At 39.1% G+C, this 15,102-nt stretch overlaps 1 protein-coding gene across 3 annotated transcripts in view; it reads right to left on the bottom strand.

The window, feature by feature from the left end:
- Positions 1-3,332: 3,332 nt before the first annotated feature.
- The window catches only part of LOC309541689 (guanine nucleotide-binding protein G(i) subunit alpha-1), a 28,116-nt gene continuing 16,346 nt past the window's right edge, over positions 3,333-15,102 (bottom strand). For all 3 annotated transcript variants that reach the window (XM_082239844.1, XM_082239845.1, XM_082239843.1), the window contains one exon: positions 3,333-6,171. In XM_082239844.1, the coding sequence (XP_082095970.1) occupies positions 5,981-6,171 (191 nt within the window). In that variant the 3' untranslated portion in view covers positions 3,333-5,980. The remainder of the gene's footprint in view (positions 6,172-15,102) is intronic.

Genomic DNA, 15,102 nt, shown 5'->3' on the forward strand with positions numbered 1-15,102 from the left:
TATGAGCATCAGCACATACCAGACATTTGACAGTCTAGGTCAACACAGAATCTACTATGATTAGGACTGGTGCATGCCAAATACTTCCAGCTCCACATATGAAGAATTAGCTCTGTTTTGTAATTGCATTGGTAGCCAGATGTGTGAGTTCAGAAACTATGATGGAAGGTCTTACAAAGGGTGAAAGCACCAGTCTAGAGTGAAATAAGAATGAGAAAGATGATCCAAAGTATAACCGTGGCTCAGACAAATGGGTTCTGCTGAAGGAGTTCTGCTAAAATAGACTTCTCAGCAATGCAAGATAAAGAAGGCATGGCCTACCACAAAGTTCCAGTGTGTATTTACATGTGAAATTGAGACATATACAGTGTTCTTTTCTTGCACTCTTAACAAATCAAGGCCCATCAAGCCACAAAGGCTTGAAGCAGGCACATTCTTATGCTGTTGTATGGGCTGGCTTGCTGCACTGAGATAGTAAGATGCTTTCTGATGAGGTGCTGAAAGTGCACAGACTTATAGGGCACATCTAAAATGGACATCTGGACAAGGTCTTCAGCACAACTTGCAGAATGTGATTTCTGCATTCAAGTCACTCCAAATCTAATGTCTATGTGGGATGCAACCTTTTCTTCCAACATGAAAATATGCGTCAAGTTGCAAATCTCATTGAACTCAGTGGGATTTCCTGCTAACCATTTCACTCATTTATTAAAGTTCTATCCTGCCCAAACGAACATGGGGCAGCGATGAGCAAAACAGCAAAACATAATCAAATAGTAAAAACATCAACTTTTTTTTTTAAAAAAAGTCACCTCTCATAGCTAATATTATTCAAGGATGCCAGGAACAGGATTTTTCAGTCATCAAATACCTGGGTGAACAGGAATGTTTTTAAATTCCTCCTGAATGTTAATAATGGCTGGGGAAGGGATGCTAGGGAAGGGATTCCACAAATGGGGAACTATCACAACATGCATTCAGTTGCAAAACAAACAAATTTCAGTGAAGATGACATACATATGAACAACATGTGTATGGATCTAAGTCCTTGAGCCTGAAATCATGATTTTTACATCTACTAATTTGCAGCCTTAACATTTAAAAAAGCCTTTTTGCTGGAAATAAAGCATTATATACTTTTTAATTTTATTTTACCAGAGCTGTGACTGTCTACAAAACATGCAATAATAGATACTCAAGTTTAAGGATGCAGTCTGTTCCCTCTTGCTTGGGAGTAAGCCCTATTGAGCTCAATGACACTCACTTCCAAGTAGAAAAAAGTTGATGGTGCAGTCAATGTGCAAAGCTTCCACCTATGGGCTTGGCTTATGGAAAGACAGAAAAAGATTTCAAATAAAAATGCTATAGCCCAATACTCAAAATAAATGGCACAACTTTCATAAATTAGAATAACAAAAAAGTCTGCAATAGCTGAAAGCCCATTAAAAAGAAAGAATTCACTAGAAACAGAAATACTCAAGTTGTGGTTTTTGCTTTGACTTCATCCATAGATAATATCCTTGAGTGCATTTCACTGGACCACCGTTAAATATTTTATTGGCTTGCATAAACACTTACCAGAGTACTGTTTCCAGAGCTGGCATTTGCTTTTATGAATATTTTTCTTGAATGGCTGCTTCAAAAAACTGAGGACATTTTATATTAAGTCTGCTTTGAATTTCTTGCACCCTACAAGAGTGACTATTGCAGAAACATTCAGTGAATATCTTTCTATATGCACCTGGAAGATCCATGCTTTTCAAATGTTAACAGTGCACCAAATGTTCACACACACAAACTGTGACTCCCCAACCTACCCAAACATTTGTCTCTTTTCAGGCCTCCTCCTAAGCAAGCTCTGCTTTTTCAGCAACTTCCCCTCATCTCCTCAATGCTTCTTCCCATGACCACTGTGATCCTGGTCAACCAAGGATGACTGAGCGAGCATGATAATGGCAAAGCACTGCACAGCATATAAGATTTGGTGCTTTGATGCCACCCCTGAAGGCAAACAAAGCAAAAATAATGCCTCCAGCAAAAGCAGTGCTTCCTGCATCACATTACCTTCACTCTGAATTGTCTGGGGGTGGTGGAGAAGCAAGATTACAGCCTGAATGGGAGGAATGCCAATGCCTTGATCATCAAAGCTAGACCAAGCAAATGCTTCCACCCAAGTCTGCCTCCCTCCGATTAAAATGTTTTCCAACCATGTCATATAAAACGAATGAACACTCCTGCTCATTTTTTCTACAAAGGCTTTACAGAAAACTGTCTCTGATATATTTCTTCTCCCGAGTAGCTGGATCCCCAGTAGATGAAGACATTACAGCTCAGTTTCTATCAATACGATTGCAAAGGTTAAAGCCATACAAATCACTTGAATGACAGATGCTGTGCAAAGCAAGCTGAAAAGAGATGTGACTGGTACTCACTCAGCTACACCCCATCTTTACGTGGTCACAAATACTTTCTGACTATTTGGTGGGCAGCATGAGAGTATTTAACAACTACAACACAGCACAAAATCAGTTCTGAGGCAAACTGAAATTAGAACACTTTTGGCAAGCTCACATAGCCTAATGGCACGATAGTCAGTAATGTTACTTAAATAATTCTTCAAAATCACTCATACTGGGATAATGATAGGTAAGACATCTATAGTCATGCAGGGCTGTGAGTATTCAGATGATTACTATATAGCGTCTCCTGAATATCACTGCTCAATCTGTGAGGCCGTTTCAGTCTTTTCACACACTCTTGCAGATCCAGTTGTTGGTATGTGTCCTATTAAGGGACATAGGGTCACAGATATTGGAAAGTGGTCACTATCTGTTCGTTCTAATACTTCCAAGTGTTCACAAATGTGAATAATGAAGACTATAATTTTGTTGCTAGTTCTTCCCCCATGTTTGTTCAAATAAGTGTACCGACCTTTAGATATGTCTACAGAACTACCGTGAAGAGTAAATAAATTAGGTTGGGATACAAATTCCAACAATTTCAGGCCCCGTGCGTTAAATTTCTTATCCAAAAAACAATGTGAGGTTAGGAAGATACCTTTTAAGCCTAAAGGGAATGCTCCGCAGTTGCTCCAATTGGGGCATAAAATCCCCACCAAGGACTACAGATTGATTGAACTGCTCCACAGTAGGGTTGTTAGATCTGACCAAACCTTGGCTGTCAGTGTCAGATTATAAGTAGAGGGGAGGTAGACATTTATACGGAAAAGAAAGATTCTTAGGTGTGGAGAGAATAGTAACAAGTGTAACCAGTGGTTTTGTAATTCATCAAAGCAATTGCCATTAAGATATACTTATTTTTCCAAAACAGCATTTGAACTTACTCAAACTTTTATTTTGTTTGCACTTCACTTATGGTTACAGAAGGCTTTTCACTAGTTGTGCTCAATGAAAAAATATTTCTTTTGACAAGGCACAAATAACTTAAATTGAAATTTTCTTGTAGTTTAATCTTGTTTTAAAAAACTGCAGTAATGTACAAAATCTAATATTAAGGATATAGATACATTTACTACCAAATACTTCAGTGACAGAATTAAATGAATCAAGCACGATGATGCACAACTGTCGGAGTACACAAACCACTTTTTTGGATGCTAATACTTCAAGTCTGTTTAGACTTGTTCCGTCCATTTCCACCATTTCACTGCCATTTTGTTTTCTCTAGTAAACTTGTGCTTTCAAGCACATGTAGACTGCCCTGAGTTTCTTAGAGGAAAGGCAGGATGCAAATGGGATTTACACCAATAATTTAAATATTCCCCAGAATGGAACATGGATGGCAAGGTGACAATTTAGATCAATACTGGAAAACAGTAGAGATCTTGTTATGTTTGGACTAAACCCTTCCGAACATAACACTAAACAGGACCAGGTTCAGAGTTTTGTTTGATTTGGAAAGGGGAGAGAGGAATAGGCAGAAACAAGGAACACATTCTCTGTGGGAAATCTACCAACATACCAAAAGAAAACAATATTTGCAACTTGGCTACATCAATATTTTAGGTGACAGAATGACAGAGAAAGCCAAGTCAACGTTTATTTACAAAGCTCCTTGTTTCATGTTTATGTGTGTTTAGAAATCTGTATAGACATTACAATCAGCCTTGTAGCATAAAGCAATGTAAAATATAGCTGCAATTCAAAGTAACCTTTTAGTTATCAGTAAGGCACAACACAGTAAGTTGAGCCTGTTTTTGAGACTCCTCCCATAGCAGCTCTAACTGCTAAAAAGGCAGGCCATAATGGTTTGCCTCTTTGGGAGCAGAAGCAAATGATGATGAAACCTCCATGGAATCTACACAGGCAAGGATTCAAAGCTCCCTGTGCACTCATACATGGGGACTTGCCAGCTTCTCCCTTCTACCAGGAGCACTCTATGCTCCACAAATGTAACTCTGAAGGTCGGAGGCCCTCAAAAACAGCACCTGCAAATAAGGAACCTGCTGCCATAAGGGAAGGGAAAAGATGCCACATCTTGTCCCCTTGTGTGCATGAAAGTGCCTTGCACCTGTGTATGGACCTCTATGGATCCCAATAACTCTGCATGTTACTGTATGACACAAATGATACTTGTTGGACAATATTTTCTTTCTGAAAGCATGCAAAAACCCCTATTTGCATATGCATTTCAATTACAATGGATAATGTGCCCACTGCTCTGAATGAAAAAAATATTTTGTGTTTAAAAAAGTTGGCATTAAGCTTTCATGGAACACACATTAAAAGTAGGCGGCCATTCCCCTGAGAAAAGGCAAAGAAAATTTACATTGGTAAAACTGCATGAGGCTTGAAATGTTCATTTCCATCTCTTGAATGGGATACACTGCAAATTCTACTCAGAGTACACTCGGTGAAGTTAATAAACATGACTATCTTAGGTTCATTCAATTCAGTGAGTCTTCTCCGAGTAAGACTTGGTTGAACACAACTCCTTGATTTTAATTCAAATACCTTTTCTTTTAGTATGTCTCACGAGACACACAAGCTAAAAGGAACCAATAAAATATAAAACAAGTAAAAAAATATGCTTCCATCCAGGGAGACACAATCAATGCTATGGGTTTAGCTATGGCAGAAGGAAATCTAGAATGTCTTGGGCATGTACTTTCTGAGGATCGTGATTCTACATGCTGAATCACAGCAAGAATTCTCCTCTAACGGTTAAAACATTTGGCATAGAAGTATGCAAGATGGGAGAATGGCTTGTTTGCTGTAAACCTGAAATGTTCAAAAGTGGTTCTCTAAAAGTTTGGGAGAAAATAACTCAGGAAAATCCATTGGGGCATTTCTTATTTAATCCTGAGCAAGTGTAAAGGATCCTATAATCAAGAAAAAGCCTACTATGCTAATTACAGGGGCATAAATAAAATCTAAGAACAACTATGTCACATGTATTATATGGAAAATTAAGGGTTTATGGGGTTTTTTTAAAAAAAGATTTGTTTGAATAATGAAAAATCTAAAAGAGAAAACTTTCTCCTACAGAAAAAGCAGTCCTTAAAACATGAAAATTCTACGGGGTGCATTAAAATATTTGTTCAATGTTTACATAAACAACACACAGTCACACATAAACAGACAATCATTGTGTGTTGATTGTTATTCAACACTATTTAAATTTATACAACAAACATAAATAAAACTGTTTAAACAAGCTAGTACAATATTGGTCTGGCCAATGCTTTTTCATGTTACCACATAAACCTGCAGATTTGAATTTTATGCTTCAACCTAATCAAGACCAGGAAAATCAGATTACATAAACAAAAACATAGGGTGGTAGCCAATGTTAGTCATTCTCAGAGTAGATTTGTTGAAATCAATAAATTTACCAATAATTTCAGAGTGTCTAGTCTGAGTATGACTTAAGTATCACTCATGAACATATTTATGGTCTAAAAAAATGAAGTTGTGACTCATTTGGTTAATGCAAAAAAGGTACAATTTGATATAAATGTTTAGAACAAACCACAGTCTTTGAGGTTATTCTTTATGATAACATCAGTTACAGCATCAAAGACAAACTGAACATTCTTAGTATCTGTAGCACATGTGAAGTGAGTATAAATTTCCTTTGTGTCTTTTCTTTTGTTCAGGTCCTCAAATTGACACTGGATATATGCAGCTGCCTCTTCATATGTATTTGATCCTAAAAAAAGAAGAAGACGAAATGCACAAACAAAATTCTAAAACAGAAGATTGTAGCACATACTTTATAACAACAGGGACAGTAACAGAAAGATTAACTAATTTTCATCTGGCATATTTGAAGGATCATCTTTATACCTGCTCAGGAAACATCATTAAGAATCTAATAACATCAGCTCTAGTAACTTCAAAGTTTAATTTATCTGCTCAGTCTTCTAATGTGATTTAAGCTAATACCTATCAAGAATAGTCTTTTTATATGGCAAACAGATCTCTCTTTACCTTAGAAAGGGCAACATTCAGAAATGAATGGGGAAACATTTCAATCTTCAAAAGTGGCAATTCTACAGCAAAAACATTTCCAAAAGAGACTATAGGATGAAATTGCAGAATTAGAACTCAACTAGAATGTTGAACTAAGATGATGATTTTCTATTTTTTTTTATAAAATTTTTTTTATTGCGTTTCTTTTCATAGGTTCACAGGTTCAGTCACATAACAACAAGCAAGAAACAGTTTTCAAAAGTAAAGAAAAATAAAGAAAGAAGAAAAAATTAAATATACTTCAAAACATCTTTCAAGAAGTTACTTTCCATTGGACCTCCTCACATCCTCCCAGCATTGCATTCTTTAGTCTAACAATATCAGCAATTTATTACCTTGTTTCACCACTTATTATACCTTTGGATTCATTATGTTACCAATTTCAAAAGTTTATAATTTAATTTTAATACTTTTATAATAAACATAATATATTTGTTTCAAATTTATCTCCTTTTTTGTCATCACTTACTTTATCATTTTCCTAATCAAATTGCGAAAGCATAACGTTTCCTAATCGTGCACAATCTTAACATTCAAACAACTTATAATATTTTTGCAAATAGTCCTTAAATTTTTTCCAGTCCTCCTCAATTGTTTCTTCGCTCAGATCTCGGATTCTGCCGGTCATTTCTGCCAGCTCCACATAGTCCATCAACTGCGCCTGCCAGTCATCCAGTGTGGGTAAATCTTGTGTCTTCCAGTGCTTTGCAATAAGTATTCTTGCTGCTGTGGTTGCATACATAAACAAAGTTCTGTCTTTCTTTGAAACCTTCCGGTCCACCATGCCCAGAAGGAAAGCCTCCGGTTTCTTGGGGAAGGTATATTTAAATACCTTTTTCAATTCATTATATATCATTTCCCAGAAGGCCTTTACTTTCGGGCAGGTCCACCAGAGGTGAAAGAATGTCCCTTCTGCCTCCTTACATTTCCAGCATTTGTTATCAGACAGGTGGTATATTTTAGCCAACTTGACTGGGGTCATGTACCACCGGTATACCATTTTCATAATGTTTTCTTTCAAGGCACTACATGCCGTAAATTTCATACCGGTGTTCCATAACCTTTCCCAGTCCTCAGACATTATGTTATGTCCTACATCCTGTGCCCATTTTATCATAGCAGATTTAACTGTCTCATCCTGTGTATTCCATTTAAGCAGCAAGTTATACATTCTCGAAAGTACCTTAGTTTTTGGTTCTAGCAACTCCGTCTCCAGTTTCGATTTCTCCACCTGGAAACCAACTTTTTTATCCATTTTAAAGACCTCTTGAATTTGAGCATAATGTAGCCAATCTCGCACCTTATTTTTTAGTTTATCCTGGCTCTGTAGTTTCCAGTTATCTCCAGATCTTTCAATTAATTCCCAATATTTTGGCCAGTAGGCCTCCATATTGGGCCTTTTTTTGAGAACCTTGGCCTCCACCGGTGATAGCCACCTCGGGGTCTTATTTTCTAATAAATCCTTGTACTTCATCCAGACGGCAAAAATTGATTTTCTGACAATATGGTTTTTAAACAATTTATTCACTTTCGCCTTGTCATACCACAAATATGCATGCCAGCCAAAAGCGTTATCAAACCCTTCCAGATCTAGGACATCAGTGTTCTCCAAAAGGAACCAATCTTTTAACCAGCAGAAGGCTGCAGCTTCGTAGTATAACCTTAAGTCCGGCAGGGCAAACCCCCCTCTTTCCTTTGAGTCAGTTAGTATTTTAAATTTTATTCGGGGCTTTTTGCCCTGCCAGACAAACTTAGATATATCCTTCTGCCATCTTCCAAAGCATTCCACTCTGTCCACGACCTGTAGGGTTTGAAACAGAAATAACATCTTCGGCAAAACACACATCTTTATAGCTGCAATTCGACCTGACAAGGTAAGTTTCAATCTTGACCAAATTTCCAAGTCCTTTTTAATTTCCAACCAGCATTTTTCATAATTATCTTTAAATAAATTCAGGTTTTTGGTGGACAAAAATACCCCCAGGTACTTCACTTTTTTAACCACACTTAATTCTGTTTCTTTCTGGTACCCCTCCGTCTCTATAGGTGTTAAATTTTTAGTCAAAACCTTGGTTTTTTGTTTGTTTAACTTAAATCCCGCCACCCGACCAAACTCCGAGATCAGTTCAAGAACTCTTTTTGTGCTAGATTCTGGCTCCTGTAATGTTAAAACTAGGTCATCTGCAAATGCTTTCAGTTTGTACTGTTTCGCTCCGACCACTATACCCTGCACCCACCGGTCCTCCCTAATCATATTCAGCAACACCTCCAGGACGGAAATGAATAAAAGAGGAGATAGGGGGCACCCCTGTCGTGTCCCTTTTTCAATTTTGAGTTCCTCCGACACCACATTGTTCACTATCAGTTTAGCTTTTTGTTCTGAATAGATTGCCTCTATTCCATTTTCAAACCCACGCCCCACACCCATCCCTTCCAAGTTTTTCTTCATAAACATCCAAGAAATGTTGTCAAATGCTTTCTCCGCATCAATAAAGATTAACACCGCCCTTGTGTTCCTAATCCGCAAAAGTTCCAATATATCGATAATGTTCCTAGTGTTATCAGACATGTGTCTACCAGGAAGAAAGCCTGCTTGGTCCTTATGGATTACTTCATTTAGTACTTTTTTGAGTCTGCTTGCTAAAATATCTGCAAATATTTTGTAATCCACATTCAGGAGTGAGATGGGACGGTAATTCTTAAGCTGAGTCTTTTCCAGTTCTGACTTGGGTATCAATGTGATGTATGCTTCCTTCCACGTTTCCGGTGCTCTCTTCCCCTCCATAATCTGATTGCAAACCTCCAACAATGGTTGTATCAAAAAATCCTTCAAAGTCCTATAATATTTGGAGGTGAGTCCGTCTGGGCCTGGAGATTTGCCAAGTTGCATGTTCTGAATGGCACCTTCAATTTCCTGTTGAGTTATTTTACAGTTTAGAGTTGATCTTTTATCTTGACTTATTTTAGATAATCCATTTGTCTTTAAAAATTGGTCTATTTCCAGCTCTTTCTGAGGCCCCTGTGCATAAAGATCTTTAAAATATCTGTGGAAGCACTTCCTTATTTCTTCTGGTTTCTGAACTGTTCTGCCTTGAATCTCTAAGTTTGTAACCGTATTTAGCTTTTGCCTTTTTTTCAGCTGCCAGGCTAGCAGCTTTCCACATTTATTTGCTGATTCAAATGATCTCTGCTTCATTTGTTTAATTTTCCATTCTATCTCTTGGTTGATCAATTTCGAATATTGTGCCTGATGGAATTTAATTTCTCTCAGCACCTCCTTTGACTTTGGTTTAATCCTCAGCTTTTTCTCTCCTTCGCTTATTTTCTCTAGGATCTTCTCCTTTTTTCCATTCCAAAATTTTCTCTTTATTGTGTTCTGTTGTATCAGAAACCCTCTCATAACTGCTTTGCTTGCGTCCCAGATTATTCTTTTTTCGACCGTAGTGTTCAAATTTATTTCAAAATAGTCCTTTAATGTTTTTTGGGCCTTCTTAACAATCTCTTGATCTCTTAACAAGGTGTCATTCATTCTCCATCTGAAGGATCCGGTTGGGGTAAGTCTCAGTTCCATTTTCAAAGCATTATGGTCGGAGCAGGTTTTTGGGCAGATTTCCACCTTTCTTGTTTTAGGTGCCAGCCCTCTAGATATCCAAATTTGGTCGATTCGTGTCCATGACAAATGGGCCTCAGAAAAGAAAGTTCCTTCTTTACCCAAGGGGTTCTTTGTCCTCCATATATCAATCAAGTCCATATTGTCTGTCATTTCAAAAAACGTTTTAGGTAGTCTACCGTCTGTTGTTAAATTTTGATTTTGGGATTTGTCCATGTTTGTTGACACCACCCCATTCATATCTCCCATCACAATAATGTTAGAGTAGTCCAAATAGTCCAACATTGTCTCATGCAGTTTCTTGTAAAATTCTGATTTCCCGTCATTTGGCGCGTAGATTCCTAATATCAAGATTTTCTCACCTTGTGTCTGAATTTCAATTGCTAAAATTCTTCCATAGTCGTCCTTAAATAAGAGTTTTGGTGACAGGTTCTCCTTTGCGTAGATTACCACACCTCTTTTTTTAACTTTGTCCGATGATATAAATTCTTGGCCTAGTCTTTTATTAGTTAATATTCTCCTATGGAGCCTAGTCACGTGTGTTTCTTGAAGGCATATTACGTCCAATTGTTCTTTTTTTAAAATGTGAAATATCCTCCTTCTTTTTTCGGGTGAGTTCGCGCCATTTATATTCCAACTAAGTAGCTGCAGAGACATCCTGTTCTATTTATGTTGCTCTTAAAGTGGGGTGTCTTCCTTTTCCTCAGGTCCCGAGGGTATAGGCGCTGGCCCACCTCCTGGCAGTTCTGGTGTAGGTAAAGGTGGTGGCCAAGTGGCTCTTTTTTGAAGATCTTCCCCGTGGTCGTGAAGAAACCTTTGATTGTCTTCAGGTGTTCTAATTCTTACCTTCTTTTCTTTATAAGTGAAAGATAGTCCTTGTGGGAACTCCCACCTGTAGGGTATTGCGTTGTGTCTCAGCAGTTTTGCCAGTTCTGTATAGGTGGCTCTAAGGTCCAATAGCTGTCTCGGGATATCTCTGTAGATTTCCACCCTTTTGTCTTGTATTTCAATTGCTTTTTTAAAATGAAGACCTAGGATCTTGTCTCTCTCTTCCTTTGATCTTAGAATTATCAAACAGTCTCTAGATCTGTCCTTCCTTACCAATCTTCCCAGTCTAAAAGCCGACACAATCTTGAAATCTGTATCTTCCTCTATGCCCCAGAACTTGGAAAATTCTTGTGTCAAATATCCAATCAGGTCTCCTTGCTCAAGTTCTGGGATGCCTCTCAATTTGACGTTGGTCTCGCGGTTTTTCAATTCCACCATTGACAGGTAAGCTTGTTGTTCACTCACCTGTTTATGTAGAGGCTTGACTTCTCCTTTTATCTCTTCAACCTCCTTCTGTAAAACTCCCACTTTCTGAATGGCTTCCCCAGCTAATTCACGATTTTCAGCTGTTGCTCCTTGCAGATTCCCTATTGCTTGTGTGTGCTGGGAAACTTGTTCAGTCAATTTTTCAATTGAGGATGTCGCCTTATCTATTTTCAAAGACTGGTCATCCACCTTTTGATTTAACTTTGCCAATTGCTCCAATATTTGTTTCAGGACTACATCTGATCCACCTGTTGCCATATCTTCCTCAGTGGGTTTCTCGGTTGTTTCAGCTTCCACCTTTTGTGCCACCAGCACAGTTGGAACCGACGATCGACGTCCTTGGGTCAAAGTTGTTTGTACCAGTTGAGCTGGTTTTTTTTCCCTTTCTTTTTCCTTAGCCTCTTTAGTTTCCTTGGCTTTAGACGCTCTTGTTCTCCCTGCACCACTCATTACACATCTGTCAGTGTTCAAGGTCAGATTGTCTATTGTTCCATGGGAAAGACAGATCCAGTTATAAACAGCCAGTGGAAAAGAAGTCAAAACAAAAATCAGTTCCCAGGTTTTTATAATCCCAAAGCCCTGTAGGGGGAGTGCCACCAAGTTTCAAAGACAAAGAAGGAAGTTTTCCGCCATTAAAGTTCCCGTTTCACTCAGTTCAGAAAATCCAAAAGTCCCTTCACAGACCAAAAGTCCCCCAGAGCACTTTTAAGAGTTCAACAAAGCTTCATAGAAGGTGCCTGTAACAATATCACATCCAGCCTTTCCTGCTCAAAAGTATCATTTAGTCCCAATAGGTTTCAGTAACTGTATCCGCAGTTTAACAAAGTATCTCCTCCCCGGCAGCCCGACGATCTGGCTCTTTGAGATTTATAGTCCCAGAAAAGATAGGAGGAAAGTCCCAATTTAATACTTAAAGTCCCTTTTATTCACTAACCATCTCCATTTTCTGTCTAGAAAGGAACAACTCCGAAAGCGCACGGGAGCTAAAACTTCCACAGTCTCTTTTTAAGCGCTTTCCGCTTCTTGAGTCTTTGCTTTGATCTTACCAGCAATGCCGGGAGGCGGACTTCCCTTTTTTCGTCTCCCGGTTTCAGTCAAATTCATCAAATTGTTTGCAAATTTTTAGCCCCTTACTCACGGGTATGTTGCTTGCAGCTTGATGTTGGTTTTTAGGAAGAAAGGTCAGCGCTCATCTGCAACAGCCGCGCGGCTTCACATCCGCGGAAAGAGCGATGAACTCACAGCACCGCTCCCCCTCTTTCACTCCGGATCTCCTTACGGGGTCCCTTCTGTGATTTTGGGGTAGCTTCTGGTGCCCGCCGAGTCCCACGGCCACGGGCTCACTCTACCCGTGGTTTCTCTTAATGGGTCACCGCTATGCCGCAGCGTGTGACCCTTTTCCGCGGAGCCCCTCTTCAGAGAACGAAGAGGACCGCCATTACAGTTTCGCGCCGCCTCCGGAAGTCGGCCTAAGATGATGATTTTCTATCCCACAACAGTAATTTAGAAATGTTAAGATCACCGTTGTCAACAAAATATTGACATCGTTACTGAGTTTATTTTGCATATTTAATTTTCAATTGAACTGTATGAATGTAAATTTCTATTTCATGACATCTGACCCAATACTCCCCCCCCTTTTTGTATGTGTGTCTTCTAATATGAATAGATCAATATTTATTTATTAAATTTATATACTGTCCTTCATCCACAGACCTCAGGGTGGTTCACAACATAAAAATACAATATAAAAGCACAAAATACATGATAAAAACAGGAACAAAACAAAAAAAACTTCCTGTACCCAAGGAAGTGGGCTTTAGTCTACAAAATAATTGTCATAGTAGTCTTGTTAGTTTTTAAGGAGCTAAAGAACTCTAAAAAAAAAATCCAATATTGTGCAGATAAACTTCTGAATGCACAATGCACCCCCCTACTTTCTTCATTCGTCTCCCCAAATCTGCTCTAGAGGATCTCTCAACCCTCCAGTGAACATTTGGGATTGTTTGTGTGAGGGGCATGAGGGGCTTCAGGAAGAGGAAGGGACATTCTGGTTCTGCCAGCAGAAGTCCATTTCACTAATGGGTGGTCAATCCCAGGATGTCACACTTTGTTTTTACTTATGCATAGTAAATGGTAGAAAAATTGTAATTTAATTATTTCTAGAATGCTTAATACATACCAGGGGTGACTAATCCCTGGGTTGGAGCCTGCATCAGGCCCTGCTGATTTCAATAATAAAAAGAAACAAAAATTAAAGTAGACATGCTGCTGTTGTAAGTTTAAACTTCTCAGCCCAGTCTAGCAGCCTGATGGGCATACAAATCACTTCTTCCCCGATCGTCATATATATCATTTGATGAGCAAGGTGGAGAAATAACTGCCCTCCCTGAGGGATGCGCTGTGTGCCTTTGTATGTGTGCATAAGTGTGGGTGTTTGTGAGAGTATGTGGTGGCCATACCCACTGGAGGTATGTGGCCGCTGAAGGGTCAAACCCTTGGCTCTAAAAATGTTAGCCAACCCTAAAACCATTCAGAGGATTAACTTGTAAAACAAATAAACTCTAGCAGATCTAAGGTGCAATCCTGTTTACTCAGAAATAAGCCACTCAGTGTTCAATGGTGCATATTAGGATTATTGCTTAAATCACTAACAGTTTTTACACTTATCCTTATCTGGCATAGCATTTTTCAGAACATAAAGTTCTCTCTGAATCATAGACTTTGACTTAAAACTTCTAAAGTGAGATATGTCATTTGAAATAGGCAAAAAGAAGAAGAATGCTTGAAGAGATCTACATGAATTATATCACTGCAGATTTTTTTTTTTTTGGTCATCTGTAGATAAGAACTCTGAAATAAGAATTTGGTAGTGAAGATTTAGCCTGAATAAATTTGGATTATCTGAGATATTGCTGTGGCTGTCAAAAACACGAATCGTAAGCAGTCATTATAAACTTAACTTGTTTATAACATTTGTATATTGCCTTCCTGCTAAGTAATGTACAAAGTAACCTTCCTTGCCACACTTGTTCAACTAACATTTTTATCAAACATTCTACTGTCACAGAAAACTTCCCATTTCATCTCTTCTGGTGCTCCACCTCCCAGGTTGCTACCATGAAGCTCCTGCACATTGCAAAGAATTCTGAGTCATGGTCTACAGTTCACATAGTTTTTGATGGGGCACTGCAACAGGATACCTGGGCTTACCACTGCTCTGCCTTAACTGAGAGTATAAAGGTAAAGGTAAAGGTACCCCTGCCCGAACGGGCCAGTCTTGACAGACTCTGGGGTTTGTGCGCCCATCTCACATCTATAGGCCGGGGGCCAGCGTTGTCCGGAGACACTTCCGGGTCACGTGGCCAGCGTGACAAAGCTGCATCTGGCGAGCCAGCGCAGCACACGGAACGCCGTTTACCTTCCCGCTGGTAAGCGGTACCTATTTATCTACTTGCACCGGGGGTGCTTTCGAACTGCTAGGTTGGCAGGCGCTGGGACCGAGCAGCGGGAGCGCACCCCGCCGCGGGGATTCGAACCGCCGACCTTTCGATCGGCAAGCCCTAGGCGCTGAGGCTTTTACCCACAGCGCCACCCGCGCCCCAACTGAGAGTATACACAATAATAAAGTCCATACTTCCTTACAGCTGTGCACTAAAGTATAAATCTGTCACTATTACTTTT

The sequence above is a fragment of the Podarcis vaucheri genome (genome assembly GCF_965113315.1).
Source record: "Podarcis vaucheri genome assembly, chromosome: 10".
NCBI lineage: Eukaryota > Metazoa > Chordata > Lepidosauria > Squamata > Lacertidae > Podarcis > Podarcis vaucheri.